Below are 18,871 nucleotides of genomic sequence, written 5' to 3' on the forward strand. Positions count from 1 at the left end.
GGTTCACCTCATGAAGACCCAATACCCACCAGGGTGTCCACAGATGCCCCCTGCATTGCAGCCCCACCATCAATCCCCATGTACCCCAACCCCTTCAGCTTCCTCAGGCCTCAATAACCTCCAATATGTCTCCCAATACTGATGCACCCCAATCCTTCCAACCCCTCAACCCCCAAAAAAGTCCTCCAGACCCTCATATACGTCCCCAATTCAATGCACCCCCAATCGCTGCAGCCCCCCAGACCACCATAACTCCCAATATACCCTCAGACCCTGATGTACACCAATCCCTTCAGCCCCTCCAGCCCCTGCAGACCACGCGGACCCCAATAAGCCCCCTCAGACCCCCATAATTCCCAAGATACCCCCCGATCTCGATGCACGCCAGTCTCGCTCCCATTGCCTTTTCCCCCCCGGCCGCGGCCGCACGGAATTCATCAGCCGAGAGGTGCCGCGTCCGGGAGGAATCCCCGTTGCTCAGCGCCATCTCGTACTCCGGCTCCAGCCCATGGCTCTGGGGAGGCCGGGGCCCTCCCGGGGGGGAGATGAGGGTGCTCCCCCCGCGTTTGCTGAGGGCTACGCACTCCCAGCGCTCGTGCACGGAGCGGAAGCTGCGGCCGCTGCACGGCACAGTCCCTGCAGCTCCCCCCCAATAATTCACCCAGTCCCCGCAGCCCCCCAAATCCCCCGAGCCCGCTTATAACCGCCCCAGACCCAAATATGCCCCCCCAATCCTGATGCAACCCCACCCTGCAGCCCCCCACGCTCCCGACACGGCCCGCCCTCAGCACTGCCCCGCCCCCTTCCACAGGCCCCGCCCCCAGACCACCGGCCCGCCCCTGCAGACCACGCCCCCGGCGCGGGACGCGTCCTCGTGCAGGCCACGCCCCCAGCTAAGCCACGCCCCCGCGCCGCATGGGGGCGGGGCCTCTGTCCCGTTACAGCCCAATTGAACCCAGTACAGCCCAGTACAGTCCAGTATAACTCAGCACAACCCAATGGAACCCAGTACAGCCCAGTGCAGTCCAGTATAACTCAGCACAACCCAATAGAACCCAGTACAGCCCAGTGCAGTCCAGTATAACTCAGCACAACCCAATAGAACCCAGTACAGCCCAGTGCAGTCCAGTATAACTCAGCACAACCCAATAGAACCCAGTACAGCCCAGTGCAGTCCAGTATAACTCAGCACAACCCAATGGAACCCAGTACAGCCCAGTGCAGTCCAGTATAACTCAGCACAACCCAATGGAACCCAGTACAGCCCAGTGCAGTCCAGTATAACTCAGCACAACCCAATGGAACCCAGTACAGCCCAGTGCAGTCCAGTATAACTCAGCACAACCCAATAGAACCCAGTACAGCCCAGTGCAGTCCAGTATAACTCAGCACAACCCAATGGAACCCAGTACAGCCCAGTGCAGTCCAGTATAACTCAGCACAACCCAATGGAACCCAGTACAGCCCAGTGCAGTCCAGTATAACTCAGTACAACCCAATGGAACCCAGTACAGCCCAGTGCAGTCCAGTATAACTCAGCACAACCCAATGGAACCCAGTACAGCCCAGTGCAGTCCAGTATAACTCAGTACAACCCAGTGGAACCCAGTACAGCCCAGTGCAGTCCAGTATAACTCAGTACAACCCAGCAGAGCCCAGTATACGCCAACATAGTCCAGTATAGCCCAGTATAAGAGAGTATAACCCAGTTCAGCCCAGTATTTTCCCCGAAGGAACCAAAACCAGGTGGTTCAGTCTGAGGAAGGGGAACAAAGAGCAGCACGTGGCAGCAGGGGGACGGGGGGTGGGGGGGGAGGGGGTGGGGGGGGAAGAGGTTTGGGTGTCCCAGGGACCCCCCCCGACTCCGGTGGGCTGTACCTGAGGGTGACCCAGCTGTGTGGCCTCGAACCCTTCCCAGCCCCCCGGGGACCCCTAAATCGGTCCAGGCAGGTGCTTCCCCCACCCACGTCATACGGAGGTGGGCGGGGCAGTGGTGAAAAGAAACGATACCCCAAACTTCCCTTTTCTAACCCCCAAATCAGCCAAAGCGAAGATGGTGGCACGGTGGGAACTTGATGGGGAGTGGGGGTTCCCCCAAAACCCCTGGGGGGTGGGGGGGCGAGGGGTCCGTGGGATGTGTGGGGGATCTTTGGCCCTGAAGAAGGTTCCTGGGCCCTGGTTGTGGATGGAGGGATCTCTGGGCCCTGAAGGGAATCCCTGGAGTGTGTGGGTGGGTCCCTGGGGCGAGGACGAGGAGTCCTTGGACCCTGAGTGGGGATCCTGGCATTCTGGTGGGGGTCTCTGGAGTGGGGATGAGAGGTCCCTGAGCCCTGAGTGGAGACCCTGGGGTTCAGGTGGTCTCTGGGGTGTGGATGAGGCATCCCTGGGCTCTGAGTGGGGTCTTTGGGATGGTGGTGGGGTCCCTGGGTTGCGAGGGGTGGGTCTCTGCGGTACCGAGGACATGTCTCATCCCACTCTCTCCCCCACTGCATCCAGGATCTCCCCAGGGTGTGTCAGGATGTGCACCCCACTGCTAGTGATGCTGGTGACACTGGTGATGGTCCCTGCAGGGGTCTCTCCCTATGGCTTCCGCAACTGCATCCAGGCGCCATGGGACCCTGGGCTGTTCCGCTGCATCCAGCGCTTCCTGAGCACTGTGGAGGCTGCAGTGGGCGACCTCCCTTCCACTGCCACATCCCTCAACCTCTCTGTCAACACCTTGCGCCAGGTGCCCTCCGGTGCCTTTACCCACCTGCCGCAGCTCTACACCCTTGATCTGACGCACAACCAGCTGGAACTTCTGTCCCCGCGGGCTTTCAGGGGCCTGTCAGCACTGGCCCACCTAGACCTGGCCCACAACAACGTGTCAGTGCTGGCCACAGATGTGTTCACTGGGCTGGGCAACCTGAGCACACTGAGGTTGGACCACAACCCACTGCAGAAGGTGGCCCCCAGGGCTTTCTGGCCGCTGACCGCACTCAGCACACTCTGGCTTCGGGGTGGCCGGCTCAGCGCACTGGAGCCCGTGGCCATGGCCGTGGGGCATCTGACACAGCTGGACCTGCTCGACCTGTGTGGCAACATGCTGTCGACACTGGGCCCAGGGCTGCCGCCCACGCTGAGAGTCCTGCACCTCTGCAACAACTCCCTGGGAGCTCTTTCAGGGGCCTCCCCTGGGGTGATGCCCCCAGGGCTGCGTGTGCTCGACCTGTCCTACAACAACATCTCCGACCCTGCGCCGCTCGCTCGCCTGCACCTGCACAACCTGACACACCTACACCTGGCTGGGAACCCGCTGGACGTGGTGCAGCTGCTGCACACGGCTGGAGTCTCCCCGCACCAGGTGGATGTGTCAGGGCTGCAGGTGGGCAAAAAGCACTTGGACTACCTGTGCCAGCAGCTGACAGGACCATGGCTGCAGAGGTTGCGGCTGCAGCACGTGGGGCTCACAGCAATGCCCGACGGAGCTCTGGCCAACTGTCCGCTGCTGGGTGCTCTGGACGTGTCTGGCAACCGGCTGCGGCATCTGGGCTGCATAGGGCGGCTGCTGAACCAAGCGCAGCATGCAGCCCTGGGCGAGCTGGTGGCTGAGCACAACTTGCTGCAGCGGCTGCCATCGTACCCGAGAAGCCCAGTTCTGCACAAGCTGCACAATGTGTCCCTGCGCTTCAACCGCATCCTAGTGGCTGGTGCGGGTGCCTTTGACAACGCACCAGCGCTGCGGCAGCTGCGGCTGGATGTGAACGGGCTGGCACGGCTGGACCGTGAAGCGCTGCGTGGACTCCACGACCTGCGGCACCTGCGCCTTGACAACAACCTGCTCACCGACCTTCTGCCCGGCTCCTTTGCCGACCTGCACCAGCTGGAAGTTCTCAACCTGCGCAACAACCGTGTGGCTGTGCTCTTCCCTGGTGCCTTCAAGGGGCTCGACAGCCTGCAGACCCTTGACCTGGGCGGGAACAACCTGCGGCACTTGGCAGCCATGGCATTCCAGGGCCTCCCACAGCTTTGCCGGCTTTACCTGGACCGCAACCGGCTGCTGGAGGTGAGTGCAGCTCCATTCCAGCCAGTGCAGGCGACACTGGGCGTGCTGGACCTGCGTGCCAATGCGCTGCGCTATCTGAGCCGACACGTGCGGCAGCTGCCACCTTTCCGCTACCTGCATAACCTCTACGACCTGAAGCTGCAGGCACAGCAGCCATATGGGATGCGTGTGGTCCCACAACGCTTCTTCCAGGGCCTCAGTGCCTTGCGCTCACTCTACCTGTCACAGAACTCGCTCTCAGCCATCCCTGCTGATGCCTTCGATGACCTGGCCCAGCTGCGGTTCCTGACGCTGGCTGACAGCAGCGGTGGGATGGGCCACCTGCCCGCCGGCATCTTCAAGAACCTGAGCCAGCTGCGCAGCCTGAACCTGGAGAGCGCAGGTCTGCGCAGCCTTGGCCCTGAGGTCTTTGGCAACCTGACACGACTGAAGGAGCTGCGCCTGGCCAAAAACGAGCTGCGTGCACTGGATGTGACTCTGGGCACGCGCCTCCCCACCCTGCGCTACCTGGACCTGCGCAAGTGCCCGCTGAGTTGCAGCTGTGCCAATGCCTGGCTGCCTGCCTGGCTGGTGCGTGGGCCCGTGCAGGTGGTCTACCTGTATAACTACACCTGTGGTGAGATGGGTGGGGCCTCTGCATACCTGCACTGCTTTGACACACGTGTCTGCTACCTGGACATGGGGCGGTACCTGTTTGCAGGAACGGCACCAGCTGTGCTGCTGCTGCTGCTGCTGCCACTGCTGCACCACCGTGCGTACTGGCGGCTGCGCTACCAGCTGTTCCTGCTGCGTGCATGGGTGCGTGGGCACTGGCGGCAGGAGCAGCGGCGCTACACCTACGACACCTTTGTGTCCTACAACTCTGGGGATGAGCAGTGGGTGCTGGAGGAGCTGGTGCCTGAGCTGGAGCGCGGAGCCCTGCGGCTCTGCCTGCACCACCGTGACTTTCGCCCCGGCCGCGCCATAGTGGACAACATCGTGGACGCTGTGTACAACAGCCGGCACACGGTGTGTGTGGTGAGCCGCGGGTACCTGCGCAGCGAGTGGTGCTCTCTAGAGATCCAGATGGCCAGCTATCGACTCTTTGATGAGCTGCGCGATGTCCTTGTCCTCATCTTCCTCGAGGACATCCCTGAGGCCGAGCTCTCGGCCTTCCACCGCATGCGCCGTGTGCTGCTGCGGCGCACACACCTGCGCTGGCCCCCCGAGCCCCCTGCACAGCCCCTCTTCTGGGCAAAGCTCAGGTGTGCCCTGAAGGGGGGGGGAGAGGAGGAGGAGGAGAGGGAGAGAGGGGACAGGGAGGAAGGGTGCCCTGGTGTATCCAGGACCCCCGGGGAAGTTCTCCCTCAGGAAAGCAACTTTCTGCCCCAAAATCACCATTTTTTATCTGGGGAAGGTGCCCTGCAGAGTAGGGATGATGGCATCAAGGAGGAAGAGGAGAAGGAGGTGAGGAAGAGGGCAGGCAGGGAGGGAGGCTGCCCTGACAGAACTGAGACCCCTGTCGATGTTCCTTCTCAGAAAAGCAGTTTTCTGCCCCCACATCACCAGCTTTTCTCTTGGGAATATGCTCTGCACAGTGAGGACAAAGGTAACAAGAAGGAGTGGGAGGAAGAGGAGGAGAAGGCGGGGGAGGGGGAGAAAGGTTGCGGGGATAGACAGCAGCTGCTCTAGAGCGATGTCACCCTGGTGTAATGGGGATCCCCAGGGACATTCCTAATAAAAAAAATGTGGTTTTGTCCCAAAATCCCTGGTTATCCTCTGAGAAATGTGCAGTTGGAACGACGGTAATGAGAAAAAGGGGAAGGAGGAGGAGGAAAAGAGGGGGGCAAGATGGACTTCAGTGTTCAGATGCAGCAAATGCTTCATCACTCAGTTCCTTTTCCTGGCACGTGGAGCTGCAGTTCTTGCATATCTGGTTCTTCCTGGGCACACGCTGCCGGAGCTCAGTCAGCTGCTTCTGACCATAGCGGAACCCCCAAGGCTGGGAAATTCCAGGGGCATACAGGAGCACTCACCAATCTGTGGCAGTGTGCCTCAGGGAGACAAAGAGTTAACATTATCCCACCCCAAACCCCTTGTGAAGGGCGGCCCAGGTGCTCTGATTGGGTTTGAGTCCCTGGGGGGTTCTCCCTTGGTGTGTTTCTACTGCTCCCTGACCCTGAACTCCACCCTCTAAGGTGGAAACCCTTAAGAGTTCTGTCCCTCAGAAACCCCTGCTGTGGCTCTGTTGGGAGCTCTCTGTTCTGGACCTGGGTTTGTTCCCATGCTGAATAAATGGTTTCATGAACTGGGAGCCCATCTTCTTGGTGTTTCATGTTGGTCCCTAGAATCCTGCTGCTTCCCTGGACGAGATCCTGAGGTTGCTGACTGCAACACCAATCCATCCCACCACACACCATCCTGCCTCCAGTTCAGCAGCTCCCGGGCAGGTCCCTGCCTCGCTCCTGCCCAATCCTCACTGGCAGCAGGATGTACCTGACTTGGCTGGCGAACCAGAGAGTGCTGCAGGTGTCCGGGCCAGCCGGCGCCGCGGGCTCATGGCTGCGATCACGGGGCTGTGGCAGCTGCTACCCAGGGAAGTCCTTCCGCAAGGGCATCAGCTGCTGTCCCAGAGCAGGATGTGGCTCTGCTTGCTCTGTCCCGAGAGACCGAAGCTGCGCTCAGCTCTCAGCCCTGGGGTGCTTGGGGATGTCCCTCCCAGGCCCGTCCCTGGACAGCCAGAGTCGGGCAGTGCCAGGCCAGGAACAGCCTTCCCTTACCTCCCTGTCGAGGGCCAGCAGTGAGCGATCAATGCTGGTCCCTCTCACAACCCCTCTCCCCAGTCCTTGGTGACCCAGGCTCATTCCAAGCCCACCGGGTCAGTCAGGCTCACCTCGGCCACGAGCAGATTCCCAGCAAAGCCAACAGCTGGGTCGGTCCTGCTGCTTCACCTGGATCTGTGAGGACAGAGCTGGTTGAAGCTACAGCTCCACATACCCTTGGGGAGGCTGATTGGAGCAAGTAGCACCAGCGGGACCAGGGCTCTGTGTTTCCTATGGAATGGGTCAGTGGATCACACTGGAAGATGGGGCAGGAGTAGGAGAGGAACCTAGCACGCTGTGATGAGCCAAACACCTGGAGATGACACAAGGAGCAAAGCCCAGGAAATTATCTGGCAGGAAGGGACAGAGTTATGGAAAAGAATCAGCAACTCCCATGTTTAGTGGTGGAGAATGGTACAGCTGGTCAGGTTTCCGAGGGTCTGGAAAAGCACCCAGACACCTGGATTAGCAAGTAGCAACGGGTGAGGCACTAGGTTCAGGCTGAAGTGATAGCCAGAGCCCCCATCTGCCCAGGCAGCTGCAAATTCAGGGACATACATGGCTGCAATTGAAATCCACCGGCAAGTTTGCACCAAGAAACTGGGGACCACTTTGACAGAGTCCTCAGGTGTGTAATTCCGCTCAGTGCTGAGTGGGACAGCCCTGGGACGTTGATCTCAGCAGCTTTCTAGCTTTGTTTCCAGCACTGATTGGAGCAGTACCACAACCAGCAGCACTCACATGGAGGATGGCATGGGAGTGGGAGAAGGTGGCATTGGCTTTGGTGTGATGCTGTGCTGTTTTTCACTGCCCTTGACCAGCATCTCCAGGATCTGCTCTGGCGATGTGGGCTGGGTGAGAACGGGCACAGAGATCAGCACCCCAGATGCGGCACCCAGACACCCCAACACAAGCAGCCCCAGGCACGTGGGGTGAGGCATCCTGCAGCTCTGCAGGCCCTGTGGCAACCTGGGGTCACATCTGCCGCCAGCCAGGAGCTGTGCAGGTGGCACCCTGGGATCTTCACACCCCCTGTGTCCCCAGGACAGGAGAGAGAGGAGTGGAGGGGGAGAGGAGGGAAGGGGAGTTTCCTGCAGCAGCCGCTGTGCCAGGGGTCTCTCCCAGGTTGGGCTTGAATGAGGCAATGCTCATCACCCTCCCTGCTCCCCTTTAGGGCAGTTTTTCTCCCTGTTTCAGCCTCTTCAGTGCAGCAGAGACAAAAGGAGCTGCCAAAACAGCACTGCTATGATGCGGAGGTCACCCTTGAACCTTCCCCTGAACAAGCTCCAAGTCTCTCCCCGTGAGGATTTTCTGCTTCCAGACCTTCTCATTCCTCTTGTTTGCATCCATCTTCCAACACCCCTTTGAAGCCTCCCTACAAGCATGGCCATCCTAGTTTCAACCAGGACAGAGCCACTAAAATAGAGTTAATTTTTTTTTGCAGTAGCTGACGGGTTTTGCTGTGGGCATTTCTAGGTTATTCAATACCATCTTATTTGCCAGGGGTAAGGTAAAAGGACTCTCTTCCTCACTTCTGAGAGGAAGGAGTTCCTTCTTTGAGGAGAAAGCATGGCAGGTGAAACAGTCAGCATTGTCACAGACTTTCTATGTAGAATCTTTATCTTATACCTTTTGTCATTAATATTGTTTCTGTTACTGCTTGTTTTCCTACTTCACTGCTGTTTCCAGTAAATTGTACTTGTGTCAAACTGTGATCTTTGCCTTTTGTGCTTCCAGTTGGAGGGGACAGGGAAGCAAGAGCCAGTGTGTTTTCAGTATAAGCATTAAAGTATGGAATACTGTTCTTAAAACATGACAGCCTTAATTACTGCCCAATGTGAGGCACAAAGGGTTGAGATAACAGACCTGTCTAGAGCTGGCTGAAAACAAATGTGATTTAAGCCTTTGCGGTATTATGTGCAGAGCCACTGGCCACAATTGTCGAGATGAAGAACAAGGCATGGGACCACCATGCTTTGAGATGATTTATTGCTCCAGTAGCCAGGTAAGACGTCAGTCTGAAGGCGTGAGATTTAGAGGAGCAACAAGTCAGCCATAGCTCAAGGTAGTCACGGGTTTCTTCTTCACACAGCAATATATAACATTTTGGTCCAATAGACAGTTGACACAAAACTTGTTTTCACTTATTAACCTAATCACCTTAGCTTAATTTTGCTTCACTGCCTCTGTCACTTAGCCAATAAGCTGACAGGTCACGTACTCATACACACACTTTTATTACAGCTTCTAGATCTCTGGCCTACTCTGTAAGTCAAATTATTACAGTTCAAACTATTTTACCTAATATAATTTCTTACTTCCTTAGGACATATTCTTACTTAGAACTATAGAGACATAAGTTTATAATTTCTCTACTTAATGTTTGTGAACCTTTATCATTACATTAATGCAAGTTTTTTCCAAGGCTGCAGATTGAACCCTTCAGCATCTGTGGAAGTTTCTATTTTTCCATTTCCCACAACAATGTTGCTTGGTCTGTTCATGCAGGTGTAGTACCTAATCCTGTATGTATTCCCATATGTTCTTTTTCAGAAGGAAGCGGGATCAGGATTGCTTTGTTGCAATACTGTGGGATCTCAGTTTATGACATGGAAACATCAAGGGCAGTGAGGGTTGTTTGGGATGTGTCTTCAGTGCTGCTCGCCTGCCCTTGCCTCGGGTGCTACCTCTGGGACTCCATTAATAATCCTACTCAGCCCATGGGGGGAACAGGGGAGGATGTTTTCCCCCAACCTTTCATTCCCTTTTCCTCCTTCAGGCCTGTTACAACAGCTTTTGAGAATTTTGAATTCCCTTTGGGTGTTAAGGAAAGTATGTTTAACCCTAACCCTAACCCTGGTCTCTTCAGTGTGGTCCACACCATGGTTAAAATTACAAAAGAAATTTTCAGAAAGGTCATTCAGAGATCTTTACTGAGGGAGGCTAGTCAGGAGTGGTATGAAATGTGGGAGGACATGGGCCAGTGTTTGGAGGATTTCTCTGCTCCAATAGTTTGGAAATTCACCTCTGAACAACTACAGGACCCTCGTAAAGTGATAAAATATAGGGAAGAAAAATGCTGTAGTGACTGACTCCAGAGAAGCACAAAGTTATGCAATGTGCTGGGCCCTGGCTACTATTTACCAGCCACTGTTCATCACTGGACATCACCCTCAGGGGGAGGAGGAGGAGGAAAGCAGAGCAAGAGGCACCTTGGGCAGTCCAATTGCAGCTGAACCAGAGGAACAACATGTACTGTGAGCAGTTGCTGCTTTACAGAAGAAATACAGGACCACATCAGTTTGCTGAGTGAAGGATGAAGAGGAAGCAGGGTCCTCACAACAGGAGGAAGATCCAGATGAGGTCCAGGGCACACAATCCATGTGGTGGAAATTTGTATGAAGTGCACCATCGTTGTATACCATCATTGGCAGTGATGTCAATGAAAGAAGGAAGCAAACAGTGCTGCAGGTGACTACCCAGCTTTGGCAATACGAAGATCATCTTTTCTTCTCCCTACCGACCTATGCATTGGCTGTGGAAAAAATGTCCAAAACTCCAGACAGATTTGAAAGACTTGAGCAAACTAGAGAAGAAATGTCCCATGTCCTGCCAGTATGGACCAGAGTCTCTGCTATTGGGAGCAGCCAAAATCCTGCTCAGGAGAGGGGACACACTATGAAGTAACCTGTGGTTTTAACTGTGTGACCATGGAGAAAACATGAGGAAGTGGGATTGAAAACCCATCTCTGCCCCAGCAGCACAGGTGAGTTGAGAGGAAGAACACCAAAGAAAACTCGCCAAGGATAAATCTGCTCCAGTTTCCAGTGGGCAAGTCCTCAGACAGAAGAGAAGTGCTGATGTTACTTCTGATCATCTTGAAAGGACCTCCAGGTGATACTTACAAGAAGTGAGCAACGAGTACTGTGACCAGAACTAAAGGGGCCCTGGCTCCAGTCAGGTGGAGGAAAGGGACCATCGGATCTATTGGGGAATGTGGATCTGATGGCTAGTACAGCAGAACCACAAGAGTATAAGGCTTTATTTGACACCAGCACCAATGTACCCAAATGCCATCAATATCTGAAGGGGTAGAATCCATCTCTGTTTCTGGGATGACAGGGGAATCCCAACAGCTGACCAACTGGGAATGAAGGGCAAAACCACGTCATTGTGACTGGCCCAGTGGTCCCATGTATACTTTGCAGGGCTCACCTCAGGAGAGGATATTGTAGGGATACATCAGAAAACAGAAAGCAGCCCTGTGAAGTCCTGTGTGATGAGACAGAATTTACTGAGACAAGGTGGGTGGATCAAGTCAGCCCACAGAGCTGAAAGCTGTCCAGCTGGCTTTGGATATTGCTGGATATCGCTGAATGAGAGAAATGGCCACTGACTCGTGCATAGCAGCAAATGCTCTGTGGAGGTGGCTAGACAATGGAAAAAGACCAATTGGCAGCGCAGAGGGAAACCCATCTGGGTTATTGAATTGTGGCAAGATATCACTGCCTGGGTAAAGAAGTTGGCTGTGAAAGTCCATCCTGCGGATGTTCGGGTACCCAGGAGTCAGCTAGTGAAGAGCATCACAAAAGTTGACAGGGCCATCCCTGGGGCTGCCAGGATTAGTGTCTCTGGTAGGTCAGGACTGGCCACACAAGGGTGAGTTATTTTTGACTCAGTGGGCCCCTTAGGCATCTGAGGTCATCAGGGAAGAGAGAGATGTATCACACAGCATCGTGACTGAGGGGTGGACTTAATCATGGACACTATATCCTGGGTAATCCATGACTGTGAAACGTGCTGAGATCAAGCAGGGCCAAGCGGGTAAAGCCCCTGTGCTGTGGGGGACGATGGTCAAAATATAAACCTGGGGAGGCCTGGCAGATCAATTGCATCACACTGCCACAACCTCTCCACAGCAAGTGTTGCATGCTGACAGTGGCAGAAGGCACGACTGGATGGCTGGAGACCCATCCCCGTGCATTATGCCACTGCCTGGAACACCACATGGACCCTTGAAAAACAGGCCCTGTGGCAACTGAAAGAATTGACTCAAACAATGAGACTTACTTCAAAAACAGCCTCCTGAACATCTGGGCCAGAGAGCACAGCACTGAGTGGATGTACCACATTCCCTGCCATGCACCAGCCCTGGGAAAGCTGAATGGTACAATGGACTTGAAAGCAATGGGTGGTGGGACCTTTGAACATAAGGATCTGCACTTGGCAAAGGCCACCTGGTCAGTGAACACCTACCAGGCTCTATCAATCGAGCTGTCCCCACCCAAACAAAACATCCACAAACTGGAGAAGGGGATCAAGTTCCTGTGGTGCATATGAGAAATGGGTTAGGGAAAACTAACTGGATCATTCCTGCCTTAAGCAGAGGCAAACCCATCCATAGGAATATCTTTGCTCAAGGACCTTGGTGCATTTTGCGGGTAATGCAAGAGGATTTAACTTTGAGTGAGAATAGTCTGTGATGTTGAATTGGGTGCTCAATGATTCTGCCATTGTGTGCCATAAGTCCCATAGCCAGTGAGGATGGATGGCTCCAGATACACCAGTCCTGAGCTTCCAATGCTGCAACCAGCCAATAGCACCACAGCCCTCCTGCCCTGGGAGACATCTAGGACGGACAAAATCAGAGCCATGGACAACATGAACTCAGCAGACCTCTTGAAGGCCCAGCCATTCACAATGTAAATGATACCTGTTCTTGTGTGTGTGTATATCTATGTATCTATATGTGTGTATATATATGTGTGTGTATGTATTTAGGGGAAAGGTGTAGGACCTGGGGGAAGGGAGGGAGGGAAGGAAGGGAAGGAAGGGAAGGGAGGGAGGGAGGGAGGGAGGGAGGGAGGGAGGGAGGGAGGGAGGGAGGGAGGGAGGGAGGGAGGGAGGGAGGGAGGGAGGAGGAAGGAAGGAAGGAAGGAAGGAAGGAAGGAAGGAAGGAAGGAAGGAAGGAAGGAAGGAAGGAAGGAAGGAAGGAAGGAAGGAAGGAAGGAAGGAAGGAAGGAAGGAAGGAAGGAAGGAAGGAAGGAAGGAAGGAAGGAAGGAAGGAAGGAAGGAAGGAAGGAAGGAAGGAAGGAAGGAAGGAAGGAAGGAAGGAAGGAAGGAAGGAAGGAAGGAAGGAAGGAAGGAAGGAAGGAAGGAAGGAAGGAAGGAAGGAAGGAAGGAAGGAAGGAAGGAAGGAAGGAAGGAAAGAAGGAAGGAAGGAAGGAAGGAAGGAAGGAAGGAAGGAAGGAAGGAAGGAAGGAAGGAAGGAAGGAAGGAAGGAAGGAAGGAAGGAAGGAAGGAAGGAAGGAAGGAAGGAAGGAAGGAAGGAAGGAAGGAAGGAAGGAAGGAAGGAAGGAAGGAAGGAAGGAAGGAAGGAAGGAAGGAAGGAAGGAAGGAAGGAAGGAAGGAAGGAAGGAAGGAAGGAAGGAAGGAAGGAAGGAAGGAAGGAAGGAAGGAAGGAAGGAAGGAAGGAAGGAAGGAAGGAAGGAAGGAAGGAAGGAAGGTAGGTCTGGGTAAGTTGTCACCATTCTGGGTGGCACCCATGGCTGACGGGGAACCCCCTCACACTCCCCCAATCCTGGACACATGAAGGCCCCCCCTGTCCTCCTCCTCCTCCTCAGCCTCACAGAGGAGTGGGGACCCCTGAGAACATCGGGGACTCCTGTGGGATTCCTGTGTGAGTTTGTGGTCCAAGCCCCATACTGGGAGGTTCTGGAGTGATAGCAGGGGTCCTAGGCCTGCAGCAGGAGGTCCCAGTCCCACACCAGGAGGTCTCAGGCCCAAACTGGTAGGTCCCAGCTCCATACTGGTGTTGGAGACTGAAATGTTACAATTTACAGCTTAAACATCTTCAGGAATGACTTTTGCCTATCATAACAAAACTGTATAAAAACTGCACAGAAGACCACCACACCCTGAATAGGCCTCCTGACTAAGGCCCTGGAAATAAAAGTGACTCAGGTTTGGGCTGATGGAGAAGAACACATTTATAGAGGGCTCAAGCTTAGCACATTCTGTGAGTGGAGACCATAGCCCCAAGGCTATCAGCTGCCATGCTGGAACAGACCCTCCTACCAAAGGGTGGGGGGAAGAGAGGCTTTGGATGTGTTGAGGAAAAGCCTCTGGTCAGAGGCACAGTGACCACCCACCCTCCACTGTGCAAACCAGCTCAGCTGAGAGGCCCCTTCACCCAGGGAAAAGCTCATCCACGTGTAGGGCAGCAGAGAAGGTGTCATGGCCCTTCAAAGGCCCCCCCGAAAAGGCCCCAGACCCTTCACCAGAGCACTGCAGCATGATGCAACAAATCCACTGTGTTGTAAAGGACAGCGTCAAACACCCCCCCTGCAACAGAGGCACGTGGGTGTTCCCACCTGCCCAAAACATATATTAATACACTGTATTTGTTTTAAACAACTCAGACCCCAGGCAGGCATGAGTAATAAAAATTTTATTAAGAACCAGTTAAAAACACAAAGCAAAAGGGGAAGAACAGTGCTGGAAGCATGATGGGAGGTCCTGTCCACCAGAGGTTCAACTTACAAAATGGCATCTTTGCTTTTTATACACTCAAGATTCCATCAACTACATTAATATTCATAAGCAGTGCCTATATGTCCTCCTAGCACCTCCCACAGTCTGTGGCTTTGCCCATATATCTATACTTGGCTCCTCCTAGGGTTCATGGCTTCATCATTTATTTGGATCAGAGCAGACGGGGCCAACTGAGTGATGTTATAAAAGGTGTTTTATTGCTTAATCATTCTCATGGAAGGGTGAGACGTTTAAGATGCTACATTCAACACCAACCCATCAGAAGCCACCTACATTTTAGTTACAATGTCTTTTATAAGTTTCTTAACCAATCAAAAACTTACACAAAAGCTCACTAGCATCTCCATAAACCAATCATTAATTTCTTCGCCTCATATAATACTACTGCAGTGCGTCTTTTTTCATCCAATTATATGACTACAAAAACTTACATTGCTACATTTTACACTTCTTACTAACTCTATAACAGGTTCTATTGTTAAATTTTAAAGTCTTCTACTATCTTGCTTAACATATTTATTCACTTAAGGCATATTTCTACTTGCTTAAAACATATTTTTACTTAAACTACAAACTTCTATTCTTACTTTATGTCTGTATAACTTTACTGTTCTAAAGCAACAAACCTTCTCCAAGGTCTCAGGTCAAACACTGCATCCACCACAATCTCTGAGCCTGTATGCTCAAGGCTTTGAGAGCTCCCTGTGCCTGCATTTCCCACACCCTTATATGTAAACTTGGCTCCTCCCGAGGTCTGCCACTCAGTCCTCTGTGCCTTTTATTGGTGGAGCCTTCCTCGTGTCTTGAGTGCTGGAGCGATGTTACTATGCCAAGCGTCCCAGCAACACGTGTCCCCATCTGCTGCTGTCTCTTATGCAAGGGACAAAGATACACCCTCCCTTACATGTTCTGACAGCTCTGCTGGCTAAAGCTGCCAGGCAGCAGCTACACAGGGCGAGGGGAGGAGGATTGAAGGGTGAAGACAAAAATATTTAAAACTAAGCTGGCATAACAAAGGTACATATCAAAAAGAACCCCAAATTTCAACAGAACTCCTTTTAACATAATCAATAACTCATCCTCATTTGCATGGGCCAATCACTGCATCTTATTCATAACAGATTCTATGCTTTTCATTGGTGGTGGGGGATCCTTGCCACCGAGAAGACCAGATGGAGGGGAAACACAAGATGTCATTAGGACCACCAGAAGGGTGTTTCTGCCTAATGTTTCTACTTATGTTTCTACCTAACCCCTGTCCCTGTCTCACACACACACTCCTTCCTTCCTTCCTTCCTTCCTTCCTTCCTTCCTTCCTTCCTTCCTTCCTTCCTTCCTTCCTTCCTTCCTTCCTTCCTTCCTTCCTTCCTTCCTTCCTTCCTTCCTTCCTTCCTTCCTTCCTTCCTTCCTTCCTTCCTTCCTTCCTTCCTTCCTTCCTTCCTTCCTTCCTTCCTTCCTTCCTTCCTTCCTTCCTTCCTTCCTTCCTCCCTCCCTCCCTCCCTCCCTCCCTCCCTCCCTCCCTCCCTCCATTCCAATGCCTGTGCTAGAGCAACTGATTCAGTCTTCGGTGCTGAAACACAGAAGTGTTTCACTGGAGTACTTTGGAGGCCAACAGAAACACAGCAGAATTAACAACAGAGGTGGTTTTGAGGGCCCATTAGTACTGCTTGGTATTTGAGCATTCAGCTGGGGACAGCCAGTGTCCCCCTCTGTACCATCTGTCCCTGAGCCAATTCAGGAGCTTCCCAAATTGACAGCACCTGCTGCAGTAGCTGCAACTGCTCACAAACAGCTGAGCCATACTCGGCATAAGAAACTAATTCAAAAGATCTCTTGGGATCTGACAGGCCCAAACTCAGAACTCATCAGTGCTTTCCTAAGTTGCTTGAATGCAGCAGCCCAATTATTGTCAGTCCATACAATAAAGTCTTTGTGGACACTTTTAAAAGTCCATGCCAAGGTTGGACTAAATCTAAAATTACTGATCCACCAGTTGACAATGCCAAAAAAGGAAGCAATTCCCTTACAACTCATGACTCATGCTCAGTTTCCTTTGATCGGGAAGATTTTAAAACTCAGAAAGATCACACAGTCTTCTTCATGTCTTGGCCTTCACACTAGATACCCTGTGATCACAATTCAAAAAAGTTTAACAATTCAACAGTCAGGTCACAGCACTGTTCTTCAGTTTTGGTGGCTGTCAGGATATCAACAACAAATTACAACTCAGTCCCCTGCAGATTAAAGGTCTTCCATTCCTCTAATTCCTTTGCCAGTTATTTCCCAGAAACTCGGGGCTATTTTTAAATCCTTGTGGTAACACAATCCTCTCTGTGGATTCTCTGACTCAAATGCAAACAGCTCCTGGCTCTCACATCTTAGAAGTGTGCAGAAAAAGGTGACCTTTAAATATATTACAGTGAAACATTCCAAATTTTCTTTTATTGCAGTTAAGATTGTGTATGGGTTAGCTCCCATACTATTTTATTAATTGTGATTAAGTCTTGTACTAACACATAATCTTTACCATTAGTATTTTGTATTTTTGACTGGCAAAACTGAAGTATTATCTTTAGACTCACATTACATCAATAACCTGTACCTTAAAAACTTGTTAATGACAGGTAATAAGCCTTTTCAGCTTTCGTGTTTTAATGGATATTGGTTTTGTTTTACCAGGCCTGTGTCTGATTTTACTTTGATTTTTACAGGTTCCTCTCTTTCTGATTTTCCAGGAATCCCACTGGCCCATACAATGCGGACTATTGCATCCTTAATTTTCTTTGGGATAGGTTCAGATTGGGAAGTCAGTTCCTTGTAACATAAAAAATGGAAGCTTCCATATAGTAGGCTCAGGGATTTTAATTTGAATGTCCCCTTCTTAATACTTGATCTCTGCATTCAATTTTTCCAGCAAATTTCCTCCTAATAATGGTTTTGGAGAGTTAGGCAAGTACAAAAAATAATGGATTCTCCACAATTTTCCCCGTTTGAATTTCATCGGATTGAAAAAGGGGCACATTTTACAAATCCGAGTGGCACTGACAGTTGTGACAGAATCATCACTTAACTTCTCTTGCAGGTTATTTAACACCAAATAACCAGCTCCTGTGCCTACCAAAAATTCCAGTTTTCCATTTCCCACCCTGGCTGTTACCACAGGCACAGGGTATGTTTGCAGTCATGCAGTGCTTGTTTTCACCACCACAGGCACCCAGCACTTGCCATGGTGGGTTTGGTTGGCAGTTTGTCAGACTGCCAGGCCTCCCCATACTTGGATTCCAGCCCTCGTGAGAAAAACCCTCCCTAAATAGGTTTTTGGTTGAGGAGGTCAAAACCTCTTTCATTTGATATTTCTGAGCCTAAATCCTCCTTAAATGAGTATTTCTCAGCACCCTAAATTGGTGTTTCAGACACCAAAATATCCATAAATGTGTATTTCTGAGCTTGAAATCTCTCTGAAGTGCTGTTTCTGAGTTCAAAATACCCCTAAATTGCTTTCTTTGAGACTCAGAGATCCCTAAGTTACTGTTTTGTTCTTTTTTCCCTGAGCCAAAACCCTCCCAAAATCAGTGTTCTGCAGTGTAATAAATGGAATTGATTCATGCTAACTAAATTGTAACTGTTATTAAAGTTATTCTTAGAAACTATCAAGAATCAGTGTTACAAAGCAGATGTACCCCTTTGCAGATGTTACATATCAAAATTAATGTATAGGATGTACTTTAGAAGATAAATGGTGTCTCAAGACCAAAATGGCCTTGAGATAGACCAAAATTAGAATGAATTTAGGCATTGGGCCTAAAGATTAGTAAATATCAGACTAATTAGTAGACTAACATAACACAATGCTTAGTACGCACACACAAACCTGTAAGGTTATCCAAAGGACAGTGAGGAAGAGGAGAAACCTTTGCCAAAAGACCCCCAAAAGAAGACTGAAGACCCCTTTGCAACAAGTGAGGCATGCACTGTGAAAAAAAGCGATGTAAAGTCAGAAAATAGGAGGAAACTTACGGGAAACATTAATGAATATGTATAAGCATGCAGTATATAAGTTTAGTTTGAAGTGCTTTGTTTCAAAAAAAAACAAAGGACAAAACAAAACAAAACAAAAGTGAGGTGGGGTGAGAAGCCTCCCCATACGCCGGTTGGTTTTGCTTATGCCTTAACCATTTGTAACCACTGGCCAATTATATTCACATATATATATAGAAATATATGTCTGAATATATCTACTAAATTTTACCTTTTTACTAAATTGTATTCTTTTATTATTTTATATTCAATTTATTAAAGTATATTATCAATTAATTAAATTTGACTGTTTGGAAATTTGAAAGTAATTTATAACATGGAGCCACAAAACACCCAAAATGGATCTTTTTCAGCTCCAAAGCTCCTGAAACCACTGTCACGGCCCCAAAGCTGCCAAAACAGGGTTTTCAGAACTATGAAGTTCCCAAAACTC

The 18,871-nt window shown here is 51.4% G+C and overlaps 1 protein-coding gene across 1 annotated transcript; it reads left to right on the forward strand.

Moving 5' to 3' along the window:
* Positions 1 to 2,490: 2,490 nt before the first annotated feature.
* LOC131591032 (toll-like receptor 13) lies at positions 2,491 to 5,716 on the forward strand. The gene is made up of 2 exons (XM_058861461.1): positions 2,491 to 5,491; positions 5,594 to 5,716. The coding sequence occupies exons 1-2, from the start codon at positions 2,519 to 2,521 to the stop codon at positions 5,714 to 5,716; spliced, it is 3,096 nt and encodes a 1,031-aa protein (XP_058717444.1). The 5' UTR covers positions 2,491 to 2,518.
* The last annotated feature ends 13,155 nt before the right edge of the window (positions 5,717 to 18,871 follow it).

The sequence above is a fragment of the Poecile atricapillus genome, chromosome 37 (genome assembly GCF_030490865.1).
Source record: "Poecile atricapillus isolate bPoeAtr1 chromosome 37, bPoeAtr1.hap1, whole genome shotgun sequence".
In the NCBI taxonomy this organism is placed as follows: Eukaryota; Metazoa; Chordata; class Aves; order Passeriformes; family Paridae; genus Poecile; species Poecile atricapillus.